Below are 17,751 nucleotides of genomic sequence, written 5' to 3' on the forward strand. Positions count from 1 at the left end.
TAGACGTAAAAAAAATATTATAACAAAAATAAATAATAAATCCTTTTTTTGTTTGAATAGGGTTATTTATGAAGATGAAAATTATACTTTGCGTACTTTTCAAAAATCTGAAAAACAAATAAGACTATTCCATACATGATCCTTTCATGTATGTACTAGAAAAAAATATTTGAAGAATGCGTAACAATACAAAAAAATGTCCACGTTAGTTTTGATTCCGAATTTTGTTTTTCTTTGATATCTTGAAGGTTCAAGGTATAAATCGACTAAATCTAACGATTCTTAATCAGTTATTGTCTATTTTGAAAGATATACAATCTTATTTCTATCTTTGTTTATTTTTGAAAAATAAAATACTTGTGTTTATTTTATTTATGGCGGCAAAATATAATGTTGGTATCTTTTTAAACATTTGTACGAATATTGGAGATTATCTTACTCTATGGTAGTTGATTTTACTATTGCCTATGGTTAGTTTCGTTAGCACTTTATTTTAAGTATTTTATTTCTGTTATCTACTTTTAATGTAAACCTACTTGTATTTTTTATCGTATGACTTGTTTGAATAAATATCGTTTTATGTATTTCGTAGTCAAAGGGTGCAGAAGGGTGCCGACGAAACACAAAACTGACACAGGAATGTATGTCTTGAACCGTAATGGGAAGATACGTGATATTTTTTACATAAAGTGTACTGTAATCGCTGTAATAATAAATACCAAGAAAAAAGATAAACATTTAATAAAGGGCGTCCCTTCACAAATATCTTTTAATTTATCTTAATAATGTGTGAGGGTGGCACGGAACCATTTGTGTGCAAATCCAACTCGCACTCTGCCGTTTTTTTAATCACGTTCATTACTGAAACAAGTTATACTTAAATATATTCTTATTATGTTATTCAACTTCAAACAAGTTATACATAACTATATTCTTATGTTGTTCAACTTACTTTTACATTTCCCTTACTAACCAGTGAACATCAGTGAACATTACTGTCGTAAGACTGAATTTGAATTAGGCTACAGGCGATATTGTTATTCAACACCTTTGTATTTCTTCATAGCTAATCATTAACTTTGTATTTTTCTGTGTATAATAATTTGCTTAGAACCTAAAGTGAAATGTTCGCTTCAATATTGATTTCATTGCGTTTTTTTCTAAATCTATGTTATACATAGCATTGCTAAAAACATATTTAGTATTTTCCAAAATATTATTGTGTTATACTTTTATTTTTTGTCACAAATAATTTGTAAAACGTTGTAAGTCGCATGAAATGAAAAAGTCAATTTGAATCAAAGTTAAAAAAACAATATTCGCATATAAAAAGTATACCTCATCGAAATAAAAATAAACTTATTTTAGTACGTTGTAAATATCACAAAATTGAACTATACGAGTATAAGAACACGATATAATATGATATACGATGTTATTTACTGTAAATTGTGTGTAAAAATATAGTATTGAATTTTATACAAAACTAGGTAGTTTGTCGGTTAAGTTTATAATTTTCCTATTTTATTCGTAGGTTAAGTTATTTTGCATTGTCTGATATAATTTAATGTTTGTGATGTTAATTTCGTGATGTTTTATAATAAGGCTGGACGCACTTTGGCTACTATGGGTTGAGTAGCTGGTAAAAGCGTTTAACGTGAACAATTTGATAAAGTTTGCGTCTTAAAGGTTGTTGAGCGTCTACTTACGCCCGTTATTCATATACAATTTATGCAATTTTTGCCTACCAAAGATTACAATTTGACAATTTCTGTCAACTACAATTGTCAAATTACTGCTAACTAGAATTGTCAGATCTTTGATAGTAAAACATTGGATAGATTGATTATTAATAACGCGCATTAGTAGTTGGCGCATCAATACAGAGGCGTAGACGATCGAACCTATTGGATCTTTCGAGTTCGAACGCATAAGAGGTCCAGCAGACATACTACTTTTCTTATCAAATTGCATGCCCGAACGGTAAAACAGACAAAACAACTAATTAAAGTGCTCAGTAGCTTAAACAATATAGCAGTATTCAAGATGGTAGCCTACACTGTCGCAAACGCGATAGTAGCCAATGTGCGGTCAGCCTACCTTGTCCAGGATGAGTTGACATTGTTGTCTTTCAAAATTGTTTTCTTATTTAACATTAAACCGATGAAAAGTCATAAATTATTTTGTACTACTGGTATTAAAAGTTTACTAGACTACTCACTCTCTTTTACTTATTTCCTCTCATCCATCCATTAAGTTAGTGGAAAAAATTACAAATATAGAAAATAGCAACGCCAATCTCGTTGTAGATGGCAATATCTTACTAAATATTCGCTTAACTTATATTAAGAAATGCTTTAAATATGTGTTTTGATAACAAGGGAGAAATATACAATAAGGACACAATATAAATCCATATATATTTAAAAATAAAATTATGTATTGGATTTTCAAGTCAAAAAGCTTAGGGTAGTCGTAAATTAAAGTTTGTATTTCAATCGATCACTATTTCAGTAATATTACGATATAGGCCTTTGCCACGCTATTATTATTAAATTTTATAAATTTAATTGGAACCCCACGGAACAAGAAAACCTAACGAAACCCAAGTATATTCGTGGCACGTTATAAAAATAACCATAAACGTACTGGCCACTAATGTTGTAACATTTTGATTCAAAAAATAATCATCATGTCAGTACATATTTATACGAAGTTTAGAAATGTACATGAATTTTTGACGTGAATTTTTAACGCAAATTTTTTATATAATTTTATTTATAATAATTATTTTTGTATGGGATTTTACTAACTCGAATCGACGAAAATGTTTAGCAGGACTTCAAGCAATCTTTGGACCAACCAATCCTTCGTTAGTACAATTGGTCTGAGAAATGAAGCAGACATACAGGTTCGTTAATACATAAAATCTTCTTCATCATCAACCCATTACTATCCCACTGCTGGGCACGGGTCTCCTCTCAGAATGAGAAGGATTAGGTCATAGTCCAACGCGCTGGCCAAGTGCGTATTGGTAGACTTCACACACCCTTGAGATCTTTTTTTAATCTCTCAGGTATGCAGGTTTCCTCACGATTTTTTCCTTCACCGTATAGCAAGTGATAATTAATTTCTATCTAAAAATCTTATATACACATAAATGAACAAATCACCGTCGTCATCGTCAATCAATTACTTCTCACTTATAGACACGGGTCTCCTCTCTTAAACGTGAGGGCTTTAAGCTATAGTCCACCATGCTGGCAAATTGCAAATTTGTAGACTACCCACACCTTTGAAAATATCATTTCAAGAACCTTTGACTTGTTGCTAAAGCGCGCGTTAATTATTTCCTTTAAAATTAATTTCAGTAAATTACAACAAATTGTTTCTCTTTTAGGAGCTTGAGGAATTAGACATTATTTCGAGGCCTCCCTCCTTTCACACGTAAGAATCTTTTCCATATTTTAAAATGCATATGTATAATTTATTATGATACAGCAGTGGGTGCCCTAACCGGTTTTCAGGGCGGAGCGAAAATTTCGTTTGTCACCTTTATTCCTTGCGGACCCAAAACATGTTACCGTAAACTATGTACAAACTGGTCATTATTTTTCAATTGGAGCCATAGTAAATAGGTGGGTAAACGCCACACTTCTTATAATAATGTGCAAAAATTAAACTACCCTACTGTGCGTACTGAAATGGTTTCGGTTAGTACCCTGCGGGTAGTTTACTTATCAACATGACCGTTTGATGTCCGGTGATGAACCGAGTGCAAATTTACATCAACTACGTCTTATACGTTTGTGTACGTGTGATTGTGTATTTTTTCACCATTAAAGGCCCATTTACTGTCGTGTAGTCGCTCTTACCTGTACCACATCACCACAACCATACCGACATACAAGACACGCAGGAAAAGGGCATATCAGTATCAGGCATTATAGATCATGACAAAGTGTCTGTTGTGATCAGATTAACAACAAATCTTTTGTAGTCAGGTTCGTTAAGTATAATAATATAAATAAACGCGAAGGTTTTCTTCCAGCTTGACGTATTTTCAATCATCTCTGTATGCGACAGTATTGGAAGACACCATCTCGGAATTACATATTCTTGGTAATTACCTACTCACTATCTAAATTATTATTTAGTTGCTTAACTATTAGATACTCGTACTTTCGACTTGATATTTGGAACTGGATTTCCGTTTAAAAAAGTTAATCAATTAGTTAGGGGGACATCTTATTTTTTTTTGTAAAAATAGAAGCTATAATAAAAAAATAGAATATGATTGTAATGCATAACAATTTAAACACAGAGGAATGCAACAATCCCATCCGTCTTACAAAAGCAATGAAGGACATGATGGTGTTGCTGGCGCAGAAGTACGCTGTCCCCCAACGCACTGACGGGAACGAGCTCGACGACATTGACCCCAAGAAGCTGAACTGCATGGAGTACAAACTGCAGAAACTGGAGGATGACCGGTAAGATTGGGTAACTTTTTGGATCATAGAGAGAATAAATAAGAATACCTAAAGTGTAGGTAAATGAGCAGTTAAATTATTTGCGAAGAAATACTTTGAATAAAATATATTAGTTTGGTTTGTGCTGTTTATTTAATTTAAGAGCACATTAAATTATTCTTGCTCCACTGCTAGCGGTAATGAGGTCAGCGACATAATGTTAAGCTACTTAGTGGCTTTCTGGATTAATATCCGGTCAATAAAGTAGGAATAACCTAAGTCATTAAATAATATGAGAGTTTAATAATATTACTTGGGTATTATTACTTCTGCGTCCACAACATAGGTAAATAAGTTATAGTGTTGGGCTATGAATGGAGAAAGTGTCGTAAAAAAGAAAATATCTGGCCATTAGCCAAGTGTTTGCAATACAGGATTCTTCGAAACTTGCCGCATTGGCAATGCCTGGGGTATTGTGAAATGTTAAGTGAGAGATCAATAATCGCTTTAGATTTCGATTTTATAATAAATATGAAATATAAAATACAATCTCAGACTCTATAGACCTAACCTACCCTTCGATCAAAAAATCTAATCTCACAAACATCACTTGTTATTATAGATTAGATCATATTTTTACAACAACAAAAAGTTTATGACAATATTTTGTTTTAAGGAAATACCTCAAAGATGTCTTATTTGGGACGTACTCGGATCTGTCGACGAGCAGGCGCTCCCAATACCTAATGGACCAGGTTGAGGAAGTTGTGGACCGCAACAACCACCGTCAGGTCTTAGCTGAAGCGGAGGCCAGGAACAGAGTGTCAGTTATATTTTGGATGTATTCAGCGTGTTCTTGTGTATTTCTCATCGTTTTATCTAGTAAAAAGCTAAGATCAGCTACTTATATCATCAAGATTTTAATCGTCACAAAATGTATGGTAGGTTCTGTTTTTTTTAAACCGTTGCAAATTTCGCAATATTCTACTGAATGCAACTAAAAATTTAATCATTGGAAAGTATTCTGTATTTTGCTTGTCCATTATTACCTTTTCAAGAAACAATGACGCCTGCTATGCCTGCTAACTCACGTACCTACTCTGAATGACATCAATAGTTTCACAGATTACACCTATGTTTTTCTTCAATTAACCATTATTTTCCTTTTTCCAGTCTTCGACGGGACTTGAATCGTCAGTTAAGACATCAGCGTAACCACATTAAATCAGTGTTTTACGACACAAATGCTGTTATTGAAAAACTGAGAACTGCTGTAGAGGTAAATTACTTGTACACAAATCTTAGTTACTAAGTTCAGATTTGCAATTACGAGTACTTTAGGAGGTTTAATCCTCTACAAAGTAAATAAAAAATGCGCACATTTCTATCATACAAAGATTTACTCGTATTTTATTTCAAAGGTTTCTGATAACAGATAGATAACTCCTAAAACTGATCTTTCAGGATACAGATTTGAATACTAACATCCGAAGACGATATGTCGAGAATTTTCAAAACGCGCGTACAGAGCAGCACCTGCAGACCATCCGCGACAAGGAGACGAAGCCCCTCCAGAACATTATGCACTACAAGCAAAAGGCTGACCAAGAACAGAGGATCCACATGGAAGTGGAGCTACTGACGAATATTGCAATAAATGTATATGGTTTATCATTTTTGTCGACGTCGTCGTCGTCAACCATATACTATCCAACTCCTCTTGGAATGATACGAGTTTAGATCATAGTCCAGTTAGTCAGTAGACCTCAAACACCTTTGAGAATATTTTTTTAAAAAACTAAAGTATGCAGATTTTATTAGAATATTTTTTTGTAGTGTTAAGGTATCTTCGAAGGTCTTCAAAACATCGCAGGTGATTCTTTGGGATTAAAATCTCCGAACTCCTTAATTAAGAATTTGAAACAGGCTTAGGTGCTACATAAGGATAGCCCACTTTTTGTCCATAGCGAATCACACTTTTGTAAGCATCGAGCTACGATGACAATCAAAAGGACCTTTATAGTTTCCGTTTGGAGGTAATAAAAGAAACATACCAAACGTAGAAACTCGGTTCTTATTTCATAGTCAGATTTGTAACAATGATAATGTGCATGTGATCTGGCGTGAAGGGTATGGGTACGGTAAGAAATAATGTTCGCGCGAAAGATACGGAATTGAGTGATGGTATAGATCCTTTAGTGTGTAAATCCAACTCACACTTGTCCAGTTTTAATGAATTGCTAGTAATGACAACAATGTAACTTTATACCAGGAAACGCTCGAGAAAGTGGAACATTGGATGAATAAATTCGACAGAGACATGGAATCTATGGATTTGAAAATACAAAAAAAGAAAAATCAGTACGAGGACATGATTATGAAAGTAAAAAATCTGGAAGAAATGGTAAGTGTAATTAAAGTAAGTACTTAGTATAAGTTCGCATAGACGACATTTGCTCTAATTTGATTACATTCGTTTTTGCAAGTCAGCTGTTTTGAAAGGAAGCACTTGTTCACGACTTAGATATTGCTTCTTTAAAGGGTTGTGATAGTAGAATAAGTTATAGCCTATGTCTATTTACTACGACTAGGGCTCATATTGTACATAGACGTTTACTTAACGTAGGAATTTTATATACTTGCTATTAGATTCATTAAATATGTACTTATTGTTGTGTACTTATTATTGTTAATATGAGTAGTGCTGAATAACATGGACAATGATATAGAAATAAACAGTAAAAATAATAATGTAAGATAACTTCTTAATCTTATATATAAACTAGCTGACCAGGAAAACGTTTTGTTGCCATATAAATAAAAAAATGTTAATGGTGAACAACCCTTATCACTTAGTGGTATGAAAAATAGATAGTAGCCGATTCTCAGACCTACTGAATGTGCATATAAAATTTGGTGAAAATCAGTAAAGCTGTTTCGGAGGAGTACGGTAACTAACATTGTGACACGAGAATGTTATATATAAGATTGTCTATTCAATCATTGGCAGGAAGTTGAAATTACACAAACTACACTAAATTAAAAAGGGTAAATATCTTAAATAAAATATCTTTGTAGATTAAAGAACACGCGAAAGAAATAAAGAGCTGGGTGACGTTCAAAGACGAGAGAGAAGCGGCGCGGCTGCAACGCGAGAAGATGAATAAGGCAGCGCTGGCGGTGCAGGCGTGGTGGCGCGGCCTGCTGGTGAGGAACCAGCTCGGCCCCTACAAGGTGGTCACCAGGCGACCACCGCCCGCAGCCGCTGGCAAGAAGAAAAAATAAAGATATATGATAGAATTGATAAAATACCATTTCTTAAATTGGAGCTACCCGCTGGCAAGAAGAAGAAATAGTGATCTACGATAACTAATAATAGGCTTGTTGGAGCTTATAGGTTTTGTGTTGACGTTACAACATGTATCTTGAATCGCGATGTTTAAGTGTTTGTGTGTTGTAAGTGTCTACACAGACAGTTACCTTGTGGAGTATAAGGTAGCTGCGATATTGCAGTTTGCGTTTTTTTCGGTTGATATTATGTGGGCGTTATTAATAATAAATTTACCCGATATTGAATACCGAAGATGGATTTGACAATTACTTTACCGGAAACGCTCTCGATGTCTGGTAGGCAAAATTTGGATAGATTGCGTATTAATAACGGGAAACAAACAGCATTTAAATTGGTAAACGACTTCGCAATTCGTTATTACTAACTTATTACCTAAGTAGCTTACATTGGAATGGTAAGCAGACTGCGCAATTAGCATCTCCGGTGTAGTTTCGTCAACTGCAGAAAAACGAATTTGAAGTTTAATTTTCAGTTAGCTTGCAATTCAAAATGCAGGCCATCCATGTAGACATTCAGAAAACTTCAATATCGTGATTAAGGTGTAATGTGGCGCCATCTCATACAAACTATTGAAACACACGTTTCAAGTCCATACTTTTTTTTATTTATTTTTTGCTTACGTGGGGGAAACCTTCAAAAGGTACCCAGTATTGTGGGAGCGACACGGGTTATGTGGGACTCTTACCGCACTAAAACCCCCCCGGTGGCCGTCCTCAGTCCTCGGTTGCCAAGAGGACTCCGGGATCTCCTACGGAACGCAACCGGAGTCCTCTGAAGGCGTTGCCCCTTGGGGCTCCTCCTAGGTGAGCTTCAGGACTCACCACACCGTCCTTCCCGGAGTTGCTTGCTGAACACTCGACCTCCCAAACTTGCCGCCCGCGTCTCTTTGTTAGATTATTTGTATTTTTAAGGTAGGTTATTAATTACGTAATATTTTTTTAATTAGGCCAACGTAGATCTTTTAGCGTAGGATAATACTTGATTTAATGAATTTAAAAATATTTCGTCAGCCCTTTATTTGTTTATGTCGGAAATGCTTTTGGAGTTCTGTTATAACATTTTCGTTTACAAAATTGTATGTTTTTTTAATTCTAACTTCAACTCTCTGAGATTTAATTTATTTTAGATAATTGTATTTTAGAATAAAGTTTGTTGTATTTTTGTAAGTTTTGTTATATGGATTTTTGAAATTGCTAATCTTATTTTCTATGATATTATTAAATGCTCAAAGATATTGTCTAATTTCGTAATTTTATTAAATACTTATTCCTTGATATACAAAAATCGAAAATAAAGAGATCGAAATTAAAAAAATAGCAGATAGAAATTGTCAAAATTAGCTCTGGCTAGTACCAAAATCCCCTGTTTAGCCAAAAGAAAGATCAATATTTGACAATTTCTGCTATACTAGACATTGAGTATAGTCCGCGCCAAACTGCTAGTCCACTCTGAAGTTGTTGCGAGCGGATGTAGTCATAATATGACGATGCGATTCATTTCTATATTAAAAGCGGACTAGAAGTTTTACGCGGACTATAGCAACGAAGAAAAATGTATACATATTAATTATTAATAACGGAAGTTAGAGAGAAAACAACGCATTTGCGATTAACTTCAGAGAGGATACGAGATAATAGAACTTCGACGTCATCATAATTTTTACATGTGATTGTTTGTGTTAGGTGGATACCTACTATCTACCACCTTGTTTTTTATTTTTGTTCCATGGGTAGTGTTAGCAGCTTTTCTAGTTGGTACCCACGGTCCTGTGGAGTGTGGGTACCGAAAAGATTTTTTTCAATTGGTAACTTTCAAAATAGAATTTCAGTGACAAACAGAACTAGGTAACTGGTTGCGAAAAACAATAATAAATTTTATGGAAACGCCAAAAAATTAATGCAATTGACAACTTAAGTCAAACCAATTATTTTTGTTGAAGTGTAATTTATTTAGAAATAATTTATTTAGTTATCGAAAAAAGGAATAATGCAACGCATGCGGATAGTCAGCGTAGTGGAAGATACATGGGGTTGTGGTATTGTATATGGCGATGAACCAGAGAAAGAGATAAAAAATGTAAGTTGCAGCGAATCAGCCATTTTTACACTAGTACATAGACCTAAACACAAGCCTGTATGGATTCTAAAATGCAACATTACATACACACACACACACATGCAACATTACACAAATACATACATGATACATAGGTACTTTTTGCTATTGCACTATGTCAGAGTTTCTCATACTGAAGTCAGAATAATTCACAAAGGAGGTTTGTCTTTTTATGTATTTGGTCCTGGCCTGTTAAACAGGCCCTGCAAAGCTAACGTTCGTGATAATCACATTTTTTTTTCATTTAGAAAAACACATAATAACAATCACCTCCTAAACCGCTTCCACATATCCCAATTTCTTTTAAGCCTTCAGGCCTTAGGGGCCCATGTTAATAGACTTTCAGCGCCGATTAGGAGATATTATTAACTGTCCATTTTTAATTGAATGGTCAAATATTTTGTCAAAGTTTTGGAATTTTAAGAAATACTTAAATGGTGCCTGATTAAGTTAGTACCCGTGACGTAAATATCCCGCTAGAAATTTTATCACAAACTCATTGGTAATTTTAATGATAAAAATGATTACAATCTACTATTTTACTAGCTTTTGTTAATAAATTAAAAAAAAAATAATAGAATGCTTTGTAAATACAAATTTTTATGTCGGATTCAAATGTGAAAATACGAGTTTTTATTTAGTGATGCGCACTCATACGAGTCTTCAATGATCTTCATTTAAGACTATTCATTCGATAACTTCCCACAAAAATTGTAGTCGAAAACATAATCGTTTTTATAATGACACATATAAATTTACAATAGTATTATCGTTTAACAGGATACATTCCCCGAAGACGTGGTTATATTATCTAAAATATCATTGCAAAATAAAGACGAATATGATGATTTTGAGCAAAATGACACAGATGAAGAGGCACCTGACTCTGATTATAGGTAAAACGTAAGTTTACTTTGTACAGGTCACTAAATAAGTCTTGAATAATTTATTTTAAAAATTGCTTGCAGTTTAACATACTTACAGGCGTCGTTATTTGCTACAGTTCTAGAAGACACATTAATGGATTTACGTATACTCGGTTAGATAAAAAAAATATTCTGTATAATTTAAATCAGTTTTGGGTAAGTATTATCTAATTGATTATTAATTTTATATGTTTTTAGTCGAGTGTAACAATGAAATGCGTGTGCTTAAAGCAGACGTTGACATGATTATGTTGATTGCTAATAAATATGATATAGCCCAACCTGCAACCATAGATGAATTGGATGGCATTAATCCTCATATGCTTGGGTGTAATGCATACAAGCTTAATAAACTTGATGCGGATAGGTAAGTTATAAATAATATCATTTGCAATCAATGCTACTTTTTCAGATATGAAAAGTATTATTTTTTATGTCATCATCTTTTTTAGAAAATACTTCATGAATGTAATTGAAACCACTTATAAAGAAATTACTTTAACTAAAACATTCATGGAACTAGAAGATTATGTTAACAATATAATCAATAAAGAAAATGAAAGAATCTTTATATTTGAAGACGAGGCGAAGAATAGAATGTTAGTGATAATTTTCTGTATAGTATAATTCAGGGTATGCAATAAAATATACACTAATGTACTTTGATAACAGATTACGACGGGAATTAAATAAACAATTAAGACAACGACGCAATCACATAACATCCGTTGTGTATGATGCTGATTCTACGATTGATAAACTGAAGATGCTAGTAGAAGTATGATTTTTATCCATTATAATTAATACTTATATCTGTAAAAATCTTTATCAATCATCAATAATTTATAATTCTAGGATGCTCCATTAAATGCTGAAGTTCGTAGTAGGTACGTCGACAATTGGCAACGAGCTCGCACGGAACAACATTTGCAGACTATTGAAGATCAAGAAGCTAAACCTTCAAGGGTCATAGAATATTACAAACGAAGGACTGATTATGAACAACGAGTTCATTCTGAAGTGGAACTTCTGACTAATATTACTATAAATGTATTTTTACTATTACGAACTTTTTACTGTTACATTAAATACTATAATGAATCAGTAAAATATATTCATTGAAATCTCATAACCTTACAGGAAACGCTAGCAAAAGTTGAGAGCTGGATGGAAAAATACGATAAAGATATGGAGGGACTTGACCTTAAAATACAAATCAAGAAAAACGATTATCAAGATATGCTTGAAAGGAGACTTGAATTTGAGGAAACGGTCTATAAAACATTTAATTTAAAACTTATATTTTATTCAAATATTTCATATTTACACATAGTTTTGTTACAGATTGAGAAACATGATAACATGATGAAAGAGTGGATTGAGTTCAAGGAAGTACGAGAGAAAGCCAGACAGTATCACAAGAAAATGACTGAATCTGCTATTATAGTTCAGGCATGGTGGAGAGGATTATTGGTGCGATGCCAATTAGGACCTTTTAAAGTTGCTAAAAAGAAGGGTGGTGGAGCTGATGCCAAGAAGAAGAAGAAGTAATTAAAATCAGTTATTTTAATTTTTAGTAATTATTATGCTTTATTATTAATTATACAACAACAATACAACAATTTGTTCTTTGATTAATTCATAATATTTTAATTGAATAAATTGGTATTACTTTTAATGCATGTTTATTAATAAGAAAACCTACAAAAAGTTAGTGTCGATGGAAGTAAATTGTTAAAATTGCCATCCTAGTTCGCGCAACTAGTAATGTAAGTCTAGCGGAGAGTAAGGCCCAGCAAGCGGGAGTTTGTCGCATGCAACACGCCTGTACAAGCTAGTTTTACCACGATTTTGCTTGACCTTTATGTATGTATGTATGTATGTATGTATGTCTGTAGCAGAATTTTTGAATTCACTTCGAGCGGTCACTTCAATTCAAAATTTTGAACATACATCACACGATGACAATACACGAATTTAATAATTTTGTCTCTTTGTCCTTATTAAGATCATCAGGATTAACAATTTTCGAGGCGATGTTAGAGCGCCTTAGAGAAAGTTCTTGGCAAAGTTACTGCACGATAGATTGCAACAATTATTACTTTTTGGATTGATAAACTATAAGACCGTGGTTTTTGGTTTCTTAAAATTATTATTTTTCATTGAATATTAATTTGAGATATAACCGCACCCCGTTTTGTTACAGAGAAATGCTCTGATATTGTTGCTTATTGATATGTTGATTGATTTGATTGAATATTTTATTTTAGACAACTAATCGGGCTTTCTACGAGTCTGTGTCTTTTAACATAAAAAGCGTTATTTGCCTACATAAAATCACGAATACAGTGATCGATTCTCATAATCGTAGTTAAATCGGAATCGACACATCACTATTCTCCAGCGCTGCAAACGTCAATGGCGTCACGTGACCTCTCTAACCAATCACAACACAGCTTTGACAGACATAAAAACTAACTTCATGAGATTATTGCAAAGTTAATTTTCCGCTTTATTTACTAATTTTATATTACATATGCCGAAAAAAGAGGTGAGTTCGAAAACGACAAGAAAAGTTTTCCATACCACAAGCTTAAAATATCATGTGGTTGTGTGTTACAAAAACTAGTAATATCAGTGTTGTCGGCATTTCCGATACGCTTGACTCGGAGAATACTATGCCATGCCATGTCAGTTCGTTTATGGTATGCGGTTCTGCATAATTTACGTGTGTAAAATCGTCGTTTATTTGTGAATCAAGTCGAATATCGTTGGTGTGAAAGTTTTAGTGAGGACTGTTGTTTGCAGGAGGCGATGAAGACTAAAATTGACAAAAAACCCGAAGAAAACGACACGGAGGTGAGTTGTTTATAACATAATCGGATGTATATTCTTTGCCAATAAGAACTAATTGGAATCTGCGACGCATGTACGCCGTGTAAGATGTCTTGCGCTTTATCTAAACGTGATTTTGGTTTCCGTAGCCTACTTTTACCGTTCGATTTTCGCTAAAACTTTGACAGATGCTGTCTGTGATGTAATTTATTTTTAGGTTCATTCATGTTCATAGTTTTGATTTTTCCGTTACGCTATGAAAATACTCGCGGTTCAGCTTTAGTGATTATTTCAGTGGAAACATGTTATAATCAATTTAATATTTCGTATGATTTGTAAATAGAATTTTACATAAATCTGTCATTATACTGTTGTATATCTCTACATGTTAATTAATTATAATGGCCTTTGACAGTCACGAAAATAATAGACATCCTAAGCAATACCCGATATTTCAAGTACTTCCTAAAGTTAATCATGTGTAGCATACATAAAATATTGATGCCCCAAAGCACTGCTAGTCAGTTATATCAGTTTCCCCATATCACACACATCAGATAATTCACCTTTTATACCAAAGTACCTGTCACAATGGTCAAAATGTAAACATAATTAAACACAAATAAAAAATAAACATAGATTAGTAAAAAAACAATAAATGTTAATTTGGCTGTATATGTGTTATAAATATATTATAATTAAATTAAATATATTTTGTAACACACATATTACACATAAATTTTACCATCCTGCACTCCTTCTCTATATGAACTTCAATTGAACCCAATCTCACTCCTCAAAGGGGTACAAAGATCGTATTCATATTAATATATGAATCATTACAATGCTTTTATGAGACGGAATAGGTGCGGTATTGCTCCCACCATCATTATACTCTAAAAACATCTACCATATATTAAGATGTGAAATATATAGAACATATAATTAGAAAGAAGTTTTAAATTGGCACTACAATGTTGTATGTTGTATCTTTATAATTCCATAATTTTCACTAAAATGTGTTCTAATCAATAAGCATATGGCATATATAATACTACATGATAAGGAGTCAATTTCTTCAATTGATACCTGTAACCAATTCCATGAACTGAACAGGTGAAACAGGTGTAATGGTGGTAACTCCCAGTACAAACCATATTCGTACCACCACCTGTCAAATTGCATTATGTAAATGTTCTATAGCAGTGTTTCCCAGCCTTTTTCAGTCCACGGACCCTTAGGAAATCAAGCACAGATTTCACAGACCCTTAATAAAATAAACAGCAAAAAAAACAGATTAGGTATTTATTTTAGTTATTACAGATACAAAAAAAAAACAAATACAGAAGATAATTATAACTGTTTATTATGAAAAATATGAAAAAAAAATAATGTGAACTAAATCAGGGATATTCGGGTTGATGTTGCTACTAAGCTGTAATCACAAATCAAATTCTACTTGTAATCTGTTTCTTTATTTGTTTTTTTTTTTTATACAAACAAGACTAGAGAATGCCTTTTCACATAGGTATGTGGTTGAAAAAAGCAGTAAAGCGGCCCTTTTGCATTTAATGAGCGATTTATGTGTGGTCCAGAGATGACACTGCGGTCCCCCATTGATATACTCGCGGACCACAGGTTAAGAAACGCAGTTCTATAGAACTCAGTTCCAAAATCTTTACCGGTCCCTTATTTAACCCTCACAAAAATTCAATATGTATGCAATTAAGTATGAATTCCATTTATTTGAAAATTAATTGAATAATTTAATTTAATTGTTCATTTTATTTAAATTTAATTAAGAAATTATAAAGGTGACATGGTATGACATTTATCCCCAATCTCACCTCTGTTGAAAATGTAGCTTGTTGGTATAAGTTCTTTTACATAATGTAATAGTCTGCTTTATTCTGTATTTGGTAATCATTAATGTAACATGATATCAACTCATTACTGGTTACCCTCATTACCCACGGGGTAATGAGGGTATAAGATCTTCTCACAAAATTAAGAGGTTTTAGGTCATGCTTATTTTTAGAATGGCCTAAACAAATGGCGAACCTTCGGTTTTATGTTATGACTAAATCTAGAAATGGACCATAAAAGTCCATCACATGAACATATGACACCAATGCACTACTGACTTTGAAGAGGAGTTCTTTGATACTGTGGAATTCCATTTTATAGTATTTTCGATATAACTGTGGAAGTTGATTCCAAAATCTTCCAATACTAATGTATGATTATTTGGCAAAATGAAATATGCGACTGAAAATAAGAGATTATATAAAAATTCATGATATTGCAAATTATTGTTTTTTCGTGGACTTATACCTATGGACTTATACCTATTATATACAAATAGGTTGGAGAACTTCGGGTATATGAGAATATTTTTTATTAAAAACAAAATGAGTTTTGTAAATGCTAACACAGCACCTCTCCCAGGCATAAGCTACTCATATATCAGCAATCATATTTCTGTTATAGTCAGTAAATTGTAATAGGGAAGAAATGCTCAGGTGACACATTCCAGTGTCATATTTAAGAGAAGCTATGCATCTTATCTACTTAGGCATACCCTCTAATTCGAGGGTATTATATTCATATGCTGCCTGGACCACTTAGGTCAGCATACTACAAATATACCTTTGTTTATTCTATGATAGAAAATATCAGCATGACTATAGATTTGTGTGTCATTAAATAGTATGCGCAGTGTGGAAGATGCTGTCAGAATGTAAATAAGTCATATTTGCACACTTTGCACCTTCACACCTGACAACATATAGAATATTAGCACTTTAAATTGATCTTTATTTATTTTAATGTTCTTAAAATATATGATTGAGAATGTGTTTTTTTTTTACTAATGACGACCATGTTTTAAAGGTTCTCAAACTTTTGTGGTCCTTAAAGTTGAATAATATTTACATAGGTTTTTTAAAACACAAACACCCACTAGCAAACTTATGTAATGTTTATTGGCAATAATCAATTAGCAAAGATATAAAAAGAAATAAAGAAAACAAACAAACCGGTTCTGTTTTCTTTTCAGTGTTACAACTGCAAACAAGCTATCGCATGAAGGTTATTTACAATGTATGTAACTATCTGTACATGTTTAATTTATTCGCAAACCGAACGCCGCGAAAGTGCACCTTATCTCGTTAAAATAATGTGCATTATACTTATCATCGAAATGTCAATAGCAACGTAGTTAACAATGTGTATAAATAACGTGTCCATACTTCCCGTTTTGAACGGGACTGTCCCGTTTTCTATACTCTTTCCCGAGGTTCCAAAGAATAAGTCGGGGACGCGAAAATATCTCATTTTAGAAAAAAAATATGACAGCAAAATTGTAAATAGGAGGAACTGTTATTTTTTACTGATTAATTAAATTACAGAAATGTACACTTTTCAGTGATTATTTAATGTTAGTCTTCACGTCTTTTTTCCGCGGACTAATTCCGTATATAGGGGGTAGCGAAATTTCCGCCCCCGCCAATGTGAACCCACGCTACGCTCCTAAAAAAAAGTGTTCCAAAAATACTTTCAAATTATTGTCATTGTATTATCAAAATTGTCTGCATAACGAAAGTGTCCCGTTTTAAAGTAAATACAAATGGTCAGTGTATGTATAATATATTAAACAAGGATTTGGCACAGCTCTCGACTCGAAACGCAGTCCGTGCGGCGCCGGGCGAGCGTATCAAGCGCGCGCACATTCGTTTGTTTTTAATTTTCAAATTAATATCGGTTCGCACTGTGAAAGACTCAACTCACAATCGTATGTACTTAGGCACGTAAACATTGTGTAGGTCGCACATTTTTGCCATGTCGGTTTTGGCAGTATACCGAAATTCCTTTGCACGTGATTTTACATAAATTCTTGAAGATACGAGTACTAGCTCAAATTTTGTACCTATTTTTGGCGGCTTAAAATTTCGTTGCTTTTCGTTCAAGTTTCGGTATTAAGTTTATTACTGTACCTAACTGGTAATATCAAGGTAATGTTTGTATTTAAAATAAAAATTAAAAATGTAAT

The 17,751-nt window shown here is 33.2% G+C and overlaps 3 protein-coding genes across 6 annotated transcripts in view; all 3 read left to right on the plus strand.

Moving 5' to 3' along the window:
* Positions 1–2,690: 2,690 nt before the first annotated feature.
* Positions 2,691–7,897, plus strand: LOC140742517 (dynein regulatory complex protein 9-like). 2 transcript variants are annotated; one of them, XM_073073411.1, is made up of 9 exons: positions 2,691–2,911; positions 3,401–3,447; positions 4,052–4,122; positions 4,325–4,493; positions 5,149–5,295; positions 5,646–5,751; positions 5,937–6,131; positions 6,745–6,876; positions 7,551–7,897. In XM_073073411.1, exons 1-9 carry the CDS (start codon positions 2,828–2,830, stop codon positions 7,755–7,757), a joined length of 1,158 nt encoding a protein of 385 aa, XP_072929512.1. In that variant the 5' UTR covers positions 2,691–2,827; the 3' UTR covers positions 7,758–7,897. The 2 variants fall into 2 exon arrangements, with proteins under 2 accessions (XP_072929512.1, XP_072929513.1); XM_073073412.1 differs by lacking the exons at positions 2,691–2,911; positions 3,401–3,447 and adding an exon at positions 3,508–3,638.
* A 1,756-nt stretch (positions 7,898–9,653) lies between these two features.
* On the plus strand, positions 9,654–12,543 carry LOC140742518 (dynein regulatory complex protein 9-like). Of its 3 annotated transcripts, XM_073073413.1 has the most exons (9): positions 9,656–9,900; positions 10,720–10,835; positions 10,908–10,978; positions 11,064–11,232; positions 11,318–11,464; positions 11,538–11,643; positions 11,721–11,915; positions 12,006–12,137; positions 12,210–12,543. In XM_073073413.1, the coding sequence occupies exons 1-9, from the start codon at positions 9,811–9,813 to the stop codon at positions 12,414–12,416; spliced, it is 1,233 nt and encodes a 410-aa protein (XP_072929514.1). In that variant the 5' UTR covers positions 9,656–9,810; the 3' UTR covers positions 12,417–12,543. The 3 variants fall into 3 exon arrangements, with proteins under 3 accessions (XP_072929517.1, XP_072929514.1, XP_072929516.1); XM_073073416.1 differs by lacking the exon at positions 11,318–11,464 and having other exon boundaries at positions 9,654–9,900; XM_073073415.1 differs by lacking the exon at positions 9,656–9,900 and having other exon boundaries at positions 10,943–10,978.
* Positions 12,544–13,292: 749 nt separating this feature from the next.
* The window catches only part of LOC140742944 (serine/threonine-protein phosphatase 2A 56 kDa regulatory subunit gamma isoform), an 85,325-nt gene continuing 80,866 nt past the window's right edge, over positions 13,293–17,751 (plus strand). Inside the window, exons 1-2 of the mRNA XM_073074030.1 lie at positions 13,293–13,416; positions 13,674–13,724. Of these exons, the coding sequence (XP_072930131.1) occupies positions 13,402–13,416; positions 13,674–13,724 (66 nt within the window). The 5' untranslated portion in view covers positions 13,293–13,401. The remainder of the gene's footprint in view (positions 13,417–13,673; positions 13,725–17,751) is intronic.

The sequence above is a fragment of the Epargyreus clarus genome, unplaced genomic scaffold (genome assembly GCF_041222505.1).
Source record: "Epargyreus clarus isolate Ecla_fem2 unplaced genomic scaffold, WU_Ecla_fem_2.2 ptg000006l, whole genome shotgun sequence".
Lineage (NCBI taxonomy): Eukaryota > Metazoa > Arthropoda > Insecta > Lepidoptera > Hesperiidae > Epargyreus > Epargyreus clarus.